The sequence below is a fragment of the Amblyraja radiata genome, chromosome 14 (assembly GCF_010909765.2).
Source record: "Amblyraja radiata isolate CabotCenter1 chromosome 14, sAmbRad1.1.pri, whole genome shotgun sequence".
NCBI classification, from domain to species: Eukaryota; Metazoa; Chordata; class Chondrichthyes; order Rajiformes; family Rajidae; genus Amblyraja; species Amblyraja radiata.
In genome coordinates, this window is record NC_045969.1 from 47827042 (window position 1) to 47839238 (window position 12197).

Consider the following 12197-nt stretch of genomic DNA (forward strand, 5'->3'; position numbering starts at 1 on the left):
TGAGCAGACTGGCCATAACGTATAGATGGTGTTTAGTATTATGGGACTTGCATCAGATGACCACAGAGCAATAACGTGGTAAAATTGCAATCTACTTGCATAATGTTACAGGTTATGCTTATGACTCATATGATTTAAGTATTAATAGCCCTGCATTGATTTTGTGATGACTGTACCAGCACCAACATTATAAGAAATGTAGCTATGAAGAGAACAGAGTTTGTAAGCCCAAACAGGGAGAAGATTTTGAATTCACTATTAAAGAAAGCAAGTCAATGTGGCATATTTTAAAGCATTGCACCGCAAAGTGAACAATGTTATATGCCCCATCAAAATCAACCATGCCCAGGTATTAATCGGACTATTCTCCTGGATCAAAATTAAAGAACAAGATAAAAGCATGTCCATATAGCTCTAGCCATAAAACCACACCACAAAGATGCTCCTCTCCTAAATGCGCTTCTGTTGCAAACAGGCTGCAAAACAATTCAAACATTTCTCTTCCGATCCATGTCACTCACAAGTTCACAGAAAAATAAGATTAACCGCAAACAGCAAAATGTATCTCCGAAATGGACACAAAAGGATTTTAGCAAAAGGATTTGAGTATAGGAGCAGGGAGGTTCTACTGCAGTTGTACAGGGTCTTGGTGAGACCACACCTGGAGTATTACGTACAGTTTTGGTCTCCTAATCTGAGGAAAGATATTCTTGCCATAGAGGGAGTACAGAGAAGGTTCACCAGACTGATTCTTGGGATGTCAGGACTTTCATATGAAGAAAGACTGGAGAGACTCGGCTTGTACTCGCTAGAATTTAGAAGATTGAGGGGGGATCTTATAGAAACTTACAAAATTCTTAAGGGGTTGGACAGGCTAGATGCAGGAAGATTGTTCCCGATGTTGGGGAAGTCCAGAACAAGGGGTCACAGTTTAAGGATAAGGGGGAAGTCTTTTAGGACTGACATGAGAAAAACATTTTTCACACAGAGTGGTGAATATGTGGAATTTTCTGCCACAGAAGGTAGTTGAGGCCAGTTCATTGGCTATATTTAAGAGGGACTTAGATGTCGCCCTTGTGGCTAAGGGGATCAGGGGGTATGGAGAGAAGGCAGGTACGGGATACTGAGTTGGATGATCAGCCATGATCATATTGAATGGCGGTGCAGGCTCGAAGGGCCAAATGGCCTACTCCTGCACCTATTTTCTATGTTTCTATGTAAAAAGCTGGAGTAACTCAATGGGTCAGACAGCATCTCTGGACAAAAGGAATAGGTGACGTTTTGGGTCGAGACCCTATGCTCCCTTGAATGAAACTAAAACAAGAAATGCTGGACATGGTGCTAAAATAAATAATCCACAATGTGTCACAAAGAATGCACATAGCAAAAGATGATGTAGCAGTCTATAAAATTTTCAGTGTAGCAACAGATGTAGCACTTACAATGGTAGGAAAGAAATATTGACTCCAACACAATCCTATTGTATTTGTTTCCTGGAGCCATTCAACAAGATGCCTTGTAAAGTGTTAAGTCACAAGAGCCCATGATGTAGGATGCAACATATAATCAGGATACAATTAGGGATGAGGGGGGCATTTTCAGGTTTACAACCTGTGGCCAATGGGGTACCACAAGGATCAGTACTGGGACTGGAACTGATTGTAAAATATATTAATTATTTGGGGGGAAAAAGCTCATGTACAGCGGACAAAATTGGGGATGATATAATAGTCGGGCAGTTGAGTTAAGAGGAGGATACACACAGTTTACAGAAAAACATTGAAAGGGCAAAACATGGCAAATGGAGTCTCATGTTGGAAAATGTAAACTTGTTCATTTCAGAGGGGAAAAAAACAAGCAATTATTTAATGACGAAAGACTTCAAAAAGCTGCAGCACAAAGAGACTTGATGTTCCTTGTGCATTAGACATGGAAAGCTAACATGCAAGTGCAGCAATTAGTATTATAGGCTAATGGAATGTTATCCCTCATTTCAAGGAGGTTGAAGTATAAAGGTAGAGACTGCAACTGTAAAGGCAATTCTCAGGCAACATCTACAGTACTGTGAACAATTTTGCTCTCCTATTTTAGGAAGGATCGTACTGCATTGGAGGTGGTTCAGAGAATGTTTAATAGGATGATTGTGGGTATGTTAGATTGAGCACCGAGGAAAGGTTAAGTAAATTGTGATTTTACTTAATAGATTTCAGAAGACGATGGATTCTTACTGAAATGTTTCAGATTATTAAGGGGGGTGGGGTATGAGACAGGGTTAATGCTAAGAGGTCAGTCATGATCCACCATCCAAGCTCCCAGAGCGCCGCGGCCTATAGCTGCCGAGCTGGACATCCGTGGCCGAATACAAGACCTGGCACGCCACGGCATACAGGGAGAAGCCACTGAAGCAGACCCCTGCGGCCTACAACAGGGGGAAACTGTTGAATTGCGGCTGGAAGGGGGAGGCCGCAGTGCTGGCCCCTGAAGACCAGCAAAGATGGAGGCAGCGACGACGACAGACACGACCGGTGAGGAGTGAGGACGGTGGAAGAGGAGAGGGAACTGGGGTCTGGTCTACCACACTCTCGAGGTCGACTGCAGGAGGCATCCTTCGGGGAACAAAGGTGGATGGGCGAGGATAGGGACATCGGTTCACAAGTTGTCCTGCACGTCCAAACGAAGGTGATGGCTGGAGGCCCACAGCAGCCTGTGAAAATCGTGCCAAAACATGGCACTTCTTGCATGCGGGATCAGTAAGCTATCACTGTACAATTTGTTAATCGGGGATGTGCTTAGGTATGGCAATCCTCTGCTGGACTGTTGGTAAGAAAATAACTTCACTGTGTGTTTGCACTTTGCACATGTGACGATAAAAGCACCATTGAACCATCCTCTTGAATGGTTTAGTTTTATTATTGTCACGATACCATACGATAGAACTTCATTTATCCTAGGAGAGAAATTGGTCTGCCAACAGTCATAAAACACAACAAGATACATGATACATGAAATTATAGTGACGAGAGGAAAGGATTGGGGATGTGCACTGATTGGGGAGGGGGAACGGGAGTCAGTCTACCCCATGACAGAAGGGGGAGGAGTTATACAGTTTGATAGCCACAGGGAAAAAGGATCTGTGGCATTCCGTGCTACATCTTGGTGGAACCAGTCTGTTGCTGAAGGCGCTCATCAGATTGACCAGTGTGTCATAGATGGGGTGAACTGTAATGTCCAAGATGCTCCGCAGTTTGAGGAGCATCCCCCCAAGACCATCTCCAATGAATCCAACTCCACCTTCTGGACAGAGCCAGCCTTTCTGATGAGCTTGTTAATTCTGTTGGCGTCCAAGGCCAGCACAAGACAGCAAAGACGATGTCACTGACCACCACCGATCGACAATATGTAGGGAGGATAACAGATCAGATATCCCTATCTAATCTGTTTGAAGAAGGTCTACGGCCTCCCCCTTCCAGCCGCAGAGTCTGAAGAAGGTACTCGACCCGAAACATTGCCCATTTCCTTCCCTCCATAGATGCAGCCTCACCCACTGAGTTTCTGCAGCATTTTTGTCTACCTTCGATTTTCCAGCATCTGCCGTTCCCTCTTAAAGATATCCCATATTCTTAATTTTCCAGGCCACCTTCTCCAGCCTCGTACACCACTCCACAGCGGTCTTCAAGATCATCAAAAGGAGGAAGGGAGTCACAGCGTCGTTCTTATAAAGCAAGAGTGAAAGTTTCTAAAATGAGAAAGATGTATGGTTTGGATAAAAGCAAAGAGGTAAAATTGTGTGGCTTAATTACAAATGCTTTATTTCATTAATGTTGGTGGCATATGGCTTAACGTGCTTTTCTCCTCAATGTTTGACATCCACTTATAAGAATGGTATAAATAAATGTTACCATATATGTAAAAGAATAGGTGGTAGACACAAAATGCTGGAGTAACTCAGCGGGACCGGCAGCATCTCTGGAGAGAAGGAATGAGTGACATTTCGGTCGAGACCCTTCTTCAGGCTGATGTCAGGGGGGGTAATAAAAAATTGATGAACATACTGTTTCTTTTCTCTTGAGAAATAAGTACTGAAGGGTGATCTAACAGTGCTTTTATAACTGAAAGGTCTTGATGGAGAGGATATAAAGAGAATGGTTCCTGGTAAAGGACACAAGAGTTCATCAATATAGGACAGCCACCCAGAAATCAAATCAGATATTCAGAATAACCCTTTTTATCCATGATAAAGATGTAATCATAAAAATCTAAATGGAATTGATGCACTTGTGGAAATAGAGAATATTTTTATGCTGAATAGGATGGCAGCATGGACTATTAGGGAGGTGTTTGAATGGCAGCATGGACCATTGGGGGGGGGGGGGCAGGGGGGTCGAATCACTTAAGAAAACCAGGAGATGAGGGGACATGAAACAGCTTGGTCGAATAAGGTAGAGAAGAATTCAAAGAGATACATTTTTCATATTATTTTCTGTATCTTCTCCAAAATCTTTATATCTATTCTGGTGTGGTTCCCCGAATTGGACATTTTACTTCATTTAAGCCAGAACCAGTTTTATTTAAAGACTAACTGTATCTTCATTCCTTTTTGTCCTTTCACTTTCCCCTGCAATCGCAGGAGATGCAACACCTTTCCCAATATCTTCTCCCTTACATCTATCCAAAGACCCCAGAAGTCCTTCCAGGTAAGACATGTGCACGCCATCTAACTTCATCTACTGCATTTGGTGTTCCCAATGTGGCCTCCATTGCTTTTTGATGTAGACAAGGCGTCCGTTTTGCTGAACATTTGCGCTCAGTTCACCAAGGCCTACTGGATCTCCTGGTTGATAACCATTTTAACTCCTCTACCCAATCCCATACTGACCTTTCTGTCCTGGGCCTCTTCCATTGCCAGAGTGAGGACACATGTAAACAGGAGGAAAAGTAGCTCATATTCTAATTGGGTAACTTAGAATGGCATGAATATTTAATTCTCCAATTTCAGGTAATTAACCTCCAAACTGAATACCCCCCCCCCCCCTTTTATCCTCCTTCTGTTCCTTGTGCCCCACCTGACTCACACCCATTTCTACCCTACTCGCTCCCCTGTCCCCTATATTCATTTATTACAATTAATACTTCTTTTATCCTCATCTCATATTCCCCTCTGGCCTTTGTCATTCACCTACCTATTAAACCCCCCCCCCCCCCCCCAGCACAATCAGTCTGAAGTATCCCGACCGGAAACATCACATCCATGTTCAACAAATATGCCATTTTGTGATATATTTGCACCATAATCAGTCTGAAGAAGGGTCCCAACTTGAAATGTCATCTTTCCATTTTCTTCAGAGATGCTGCTCCACCGAGTTACTCCGACACTGCGTCTTTTTTCATTCCTCTTGTATTGTGTGCCTGTTTATAAAAGGAAGGATCCAAAATAACTTTCACTGCTTTCACAAACTATGCACATATCTCAACATATGCCAGATCTCAACTTTCTTGTAATCCTTTTAGGACTTTGCCCTCTTGTTTGCATGGCTTTCTCATTCTTCCAACCAATCTATAACTTTTCAGCATTAAATTCCATTTCCGACATCCATTTATTCAGTCGGACCTGCATAATTGGACTGATCAGTCTATTTCTGTGCTGTGCACCCGATGTAATCCTAAATGGATTCATTCAATTTTGGTTAATAGAGTTTAATTTCTTGTCATTATTCAGATCTGGTATATTAAACTTTGATGAAGTAACTTCATTAGAATTGTAAGCTTGCTATATATGCACCAAAGGTTGCCTGTCATATATATATATTAGCGATTTGGATGGGAATCTAAGTGGCACAAGTTAGTTTGCCGAAGACACCAAAATTGTTTGTGTGATGGACAAAGGTGGTTGTTAAAGGCTACAGCATGATCTAGATCAATTGGCAGAGGGATAAGGAATTTAACTCAAGTGTGAAGTGACAAACATTGGGAATTTAAACCAGGGTATAACATACACAGCATGCTGGAGTATTCCACTGAGATATCCAAGTACATTATTCCTTGAAAGCGGCATCACAGGTGGACAAGGTAGTGAGAGTGGCATATGGCATGCTTACCCTCATTGGAGCATTGTGTACAGGGATTGGGATGTCATGTTGCAACAATACAAGATGTTAGTGAGACCACACCTGGAATGTGGTGTGCAGTTCTGGTCAGCAAATAATAGGAAGGATGTGATTGAGCTAGCAAAGATGCAGAAAAGATTCACAAAGATGTTGTAAGGGCTGGAAGGTTTAAATTATAGGAAAAATCATGACACAAAGGGTGGTGGGTACATGGAGCCATGCCTGATGAAGTGGTTGACATGGGTACAATTACAATGCTGAATAGACATTTGGTCAGTTATATGAGTAAGAAAGGTTTAGAGTCATACAGCATGGAAACAGGCCCTTCGGACCAACTCGCCCTGCTGATCTCAACTTCACATTCAGGTCCAGGCAGCAACCTATCAATCTCTTGCTCATCAAGAATCTATCTAATTCTGCCCTAACATTCAAAATATTTTTTCCCCCTCACAAGATGATTGAAGTGAAGTTCCAAAGATGAATGATTCTCTCGAAAAATTCAAATACAATTTTAATTCAAAACAAAATCTTTCAAATATGCATCCTCTTATTTTTAACTCGGGGCCTGATAGTAGCGTGTTCAGTTTTGGTCACCCTGCTACAGGAAAGATGTTGTTAAGCTAGAAAGAGTGCAGAGATTTATGAGGATGTTACTAACACTTGAGAGCCTAAGCTACAGGGAGCGGTTGAGCAGGCTCGGACTTTATTCTTTGGAGTGCAGGAGGATGAGGGGGTGATCTTATAGAAGTGCACAAAATCATAAGGGGAATAGAATAGGGGAGATGCACAGTCTTTTACCTAGAGCAGGGGAATGAGGAAACTTAGGTTTCAAGTGAGAGGGGAAAAACTTAATAGGTACCCGAGGGGCAACGTTTTCCATTGTTGTGCTTATGGAACGAGCTGCCAGAGGAGGCGGTTACTCTAACAAGATTTAAGAGACATTTGGACAGGTACATCTGGATAGGAAATGTTTAGAGGGATATGGGCCAAATACAGGCAAGTGGGACTCGTATAGATGAGGCATCTTAGTCAGGGTGACAAATATGCCACAATATGAGGAAGGGTTTGAAGAAGGTTCTCGACCCAAAACGTCACCCATTCCTTCTCTCCAGCGACACTGCCAGTACCGCTGAGTTACTCCAACATTGTGTCTATCCACAACATGAACAGCTGTAAATTAATATGCAGTTTCAGCTGTTTAGGTAATATTGAACACTACATCAATGTTACATTGGTATGGTTAAATATTAATTTGCTCTTTTTGTGCAATTATAGTGTGAACTGCAGGAAAATGTTAATTATCCATATGCAAGTACAGAACAGTTATGTGATCTGCATTAATGCCTTTAATTTTTAATTTATCACGTAATTACCAGGAAGAACCAGATAAACCAACTCACCGTAGTCCTGCACAGGATGACTTTCAGATTGTTACAAACTCTGAAGAAAAAGATCAAATTACATATTTAACTTCAGAGGAAGAATGGGAGCACGAAGTTGATAAAATCTATGCTTGGACACAGAAACTCTCGCTTGATGCATGTGGGACACCATTCCCTAACTGAAACAAGACGATGTATTAGAAGGGCAGATCAAATGTAACAGACATTCATTTATGCCCTGTCAATAAAACGTGCTTGCTGTTGCCTTTAACTTTGACCGACACCATGTGCAAATTACATTGTGTGCCTTTACTTTGATATAAAATTGATCTTTAATATAAATGTTGAGTGTTTGGGATCATGGTATTTCTACACACAGTTGGGAGAAAGTCCAATTAACATCCTTTTGATATTTCCCTTTCCTTTGAAGGCATGGCTTATGCTGAGCATAGTAGCTCTAATACATTTCCAACAAGTTGTACTATACTGTATGCATGGTTTAACAATGCATGAAGTTTAATCAGTTGTGGTCAAAATCAATTTTGTCTCTTGGTCCGATAAATCAGAGCAGAGGTATCTGGTTTAACAGCTGCAGCTCACTTTACTTACAGGTAGAGCACAGCATTTTGTGGGCAATGGAATTCTTTTGAACTCTAATGTAGATAGACAACAGTTAAATTGATCAAAGGAAGGTCCCAAAACAGTACTGAAATATTTCTCATCTGGGTTGAGGAATAATATTGGCCCGGGCATTGAACTGTGCCATGGATCTTTCCATTCTTCCTATTGTGTTTAACCCCTTATGCATTTTATATTATCTAAGACATAGCAGCAGCTTAGGAGATGGCATCTTATGCATGAAATTAAGTAATGGAGAGAGAAAAAAATCTTTGATCAGTGTGTACACATATTTTTGGAGACTGCCTTAATCTCCAGGGATGAGCTTGACAACATTGTCTCAACAATTGTTGAAATCTAGTGGATTGTGGAAGTCCATTTGGGATCAATGACCCCAAAAGGGAGCTACAATTGGGCTTCGTTTCCAGCCTGGGTTTCAGGTGAATATAATATTCATTATCCAGATTATATTTAAGTAAGGTATCAAGAGGATATTTATGTGTTGAAAACCACCAAATGGCTTCTTCAAAATGGATTGGAGTTTTTTAAAACGGAGACACTGCGTAGATTCACACTAGGAGATAAACTGAACGATGCACTGCCACACTTGTTAAATTGCAACCAGATTATTCCATATTTATTCTGCAATTAGAAACATCAAGAATTTTGCAAAGTTAGTGATCAGGTACTGTAGGTAATTTAAATGCATAAGGATTTAGAAGAAAGAGTAAATAAATAGACGCGAATAATACTCGATTGTTTTGACATGCCAGGATGCTGGACGAGATCTAGTTTAAAGATGTCTTTTAAAATTTTGGAATGAAATATGTTGCTATGGTGAAACGATGTCAATCCACCTGTGATTCTTCCTTTTGAATTTTAAAATTAAGATGGAAGTAATTTAAGTGCATAATTCCATATGAGTAAAGATTATAAACCCAGAAACCTGACGGGAAAAAAACCAGTAAGTCACTAACAGTTACAAATGATCGATAAAAATGACTAGGTTTGAATTGTCGAAAAGTAACATAGTGTAATACATAATTTGTTACATTTAAAAACAAATTATTAATATGCTGTTACAAGAAAACAGGTCCAAGGATCTGTCTAGTAGAACTGTGTTTAGTTACAATTCATATTTATTGGCAGGAGAGAGAACAAAAACAATACTTGCTATGCACGGGGTCCGCATTATAGCAGCACACTCCCTCTCTCTCTGCCTTGGTCCGCGACACTGATCGCGACTCAACTATCGAACCCCTCTCGTACATGAACTAACTTGTGGCTTACTGCTTTATACAGGCAGAAATCAGCCGTTGAATTAACCGCCGTTAAGTCCTGGCCAATAGCGCAGCTCCCAAATTTAAACTGCAACCAATGGCAGAGGCCTGCATCCGAGCGAGCCCCCTCCCCATCAGCCGCAGACTGGCGCGTAAAGCAATACACACACAATGCTACCGGCCGTAGACTTGGCGCGTAAAGCAATACACACACAATGCTACCGGCCGTAGACTTGGCGCGTAAAGCAATACACACACAATGCTACCGGCCGTAGACTTGGCGCGTAAAGTAATATACACAGCGCTGCCGAATTGGCGAGCAAAGGTTTAAACAGAACTTAGCGTGTGGGCCTTTAAACAAAGCGCTGCCGGCCACAGCGTTATGGGCTTTAAACACAGCGCTATGGCTCATGGACTGCTCGGACAAAATTCTCGTGTTACATTCCACTCCTCAAACAGTCAGGTTACCATCACATCCAGCCCGCAGGCGTTAGTAAAGTCGACAGTCATTATGCCAATACGCACATACCACACAGTAATATTATGGCCAATAAGATTGTCCCAATGGTCAGTCCTCAGTGCACGACTGTTGCCCACCAGCCTCCAAACATTCCAAAAGGGATTGTAGTCGTGGTATTATCCTCCTACCCTTCGAATCTTCCCCACGTCTTTCTGGATGTGGTCAGCGAGGTTAGTGATGTTCTCCGAATCACTGGGAATACAAGTACAGCACTCCCACCCGATCATAGCACAAGTGCTCCCTTTCTCAGCCAGGATGAAATCCAGGGCCATACGGTTCTGTAGGGCTTCGGTGCAAATGGCCACTTTATCCACTGATAGATCTGTGATGGCATCTTTTACCCCACTCAGGGTCAAACCAGTCACCCAGTCTGTATGACCAAGCATGGTGTAAATTAACTTGTTTTGCCAAACCTTAATGTCGTTATCAATACCACCAGAGAAAATCTGATAGCTTGTGTCATTAAACAGTGCTGCCAGTACTTGGTACGTGTTTCGAAATGTATGGGTTGCAGCCTTCTTCCGAATGCCCCATAGCTTCACTGTTTCGTCGTCGCTTCCTGTACAGAACAACTGTGGGCCCCGTCGGGCTGCATACCATGAATTCACAAAAGGATGTGTGAATTTTCAGTTACTTGATTCATCCGTTTCACTGTCCCACACTGCTAGTTATATCTGTTGATGCTGGAAAAAGTATGTTGCCATCTGTGTTATAATGAAATTCCATCACTGCTCCACTGTGACCTTTCAATGTAGCATAATTATCGCGGTCGCCATATACATTCCAAAACAATGCGAGTCGATCAAATCCTGCAGATGCCAGTGTTGATCCATTTGGGTGAAATTTACAATGAACTTCTCCCTTGTGACCCGTTAAAAGCATTGGAGGAGCTTGAAGACTCGAGGTTCTTGGTCGCGCCTGCAGCACGTCCTGCTGCGGGGTCCCCTGCACCGAGGGCAGCAGCTTGTTGCGGGGGCGCTTGGCCTGCACCAGTGCTATTCTTTTTACCATACATTTTCTATGCTAGTTGTTAGACTACGTCAATTGTTACAAGGGAACAGGTCCAAGGATCTGACTAGAACAGAAAAAGGCTCACTCGTCTGTTTAGAGTTTATTGTCTGTTTAGTTACAAATCGGATTTATTGGCAAGAGAGAACAAAAACAATACTTGTCTTTATGCGAGGGGTCTGTTTTACTGCAGCACACCTCTCCCTCTCTGCCTCTGTCCGCGGCGCTGAACCCCTCTCGTACATGAACTAATTTAAGGCTTTATACAGGCAGAAATCAACTGTTGAAATAACTGCCAGTAAGTCCTGGCCAAGAGCGCCGCTCCCAAATTACCAAAGATCTTGCTCCGCTATAGGATCTTTGCAAATTACAACCTGCATCCGAGCAAGGCCCCCCACCCCCCCCTTAGAAACAAAGCACTATCAGCCGCAGACTGGCGCCTAAAGCAATACACACAGCGTTACCAGCTTAACACATGGAGCTTTAAACAAAGCGCTGCCGGCCACAGCTTTATGGCCTTTAAATATAGTGCTGCTGGCTGCAGCGCTATGGCTCATGGACTGTTCGGCCAAAATTCTCGTACTACATATGCAAAATAAACTTCTGATTTATTGTCAATGTTTACTTGAGGCCTCATCGTATCAATATCCGTGTCACTATTTACTACCAAGGATCAATCTAGGTTACCGGCAACTCTCACATTCTGCATGTGAAAATACAAAGGAGTCGACTATCTAACCGTGAAGTCACAGCTAATCAAAATCACATTAATAAGTTATCTACTCGCATGTAGTTTCCAGGGATAATAGTTAAGAAGGATAATTTTCCAGAACATTCAAAACCAGAACCATACAGCATACTTTCAGCCTTCCCCCCCCCACACCTCACCCCCACCCCCACCACCATCACACCCGAGTCTGTTCTCACTCAAGTGCCCATTACACGCTAATCCTGCACAAAGGTTCCTGGAATCTTGGTATTTTTCAATAATTACTCAATGCACTACCAATGCCAGTGCCTAGTTTTGCAAGTATTCAAACTGTATATTGCTTTTCAAGCAGTCGACCTTTACAATATGAAAATAACTGCACAATATAGTATCTAGGGTGCTGTCATTTACTTATTTAAAAATACAAGCATATTTAAACATATTGTGTCCTTAAACTAATTTGGGTAAAACCACAAATACTATCTTCAGATTTTTTTTCCACAAATTACTGTTTACAGAATTAAAGCCATTGATTAGTTTTCTTATCCAATGAGTGACATTGACACATGAAATTAG

At 42.0% G+C, this 12197-nt stretch overlaps 1 protein-coding gene and 1 pseudogene across 6 annotated transcripts in view; one reads left to right on the plus strand and one right to left on the minus strand.

Annotated features, from left to right (window-relative positions):
- The window catches only part of c14hxorf58 (chromosome 14 CXorf58 homolog), a 32949-nt gene extending 25121 nt beyond the window's left edge, over window positions 1–7828 (plus strand). For 4 of the 6 annotated variants that reach the window (XM_033033274.1, XM_033033271.1, XM_033033273.1 and 1 more), the window contains exons 8-9: window positions 3633–3777; window positions 7481–7824. In XM_033033274.1, coding sequence (XP_032889165.1) covers window positions 3633–3777; window positions 7481–7669 — 334 coding nt within the window. In that variant the 3' untranslated portion in view covers window positions 7670–7824. Of the gene's footprint in view, window positions 1–3632; window positions 3778–7480 lie in introns of all 6 variants that reach the window. The other 2 variants (XM_033033276.1, XM_033033277.1) reach the window with 2 other exon arrangements.
- Window positions 3990–11018, minus strand: LOC116980742 (annotated as a pseudogene).
- Between the last annotated feature and the right edge of the window lie 1179 nt (window positions 11019–12197).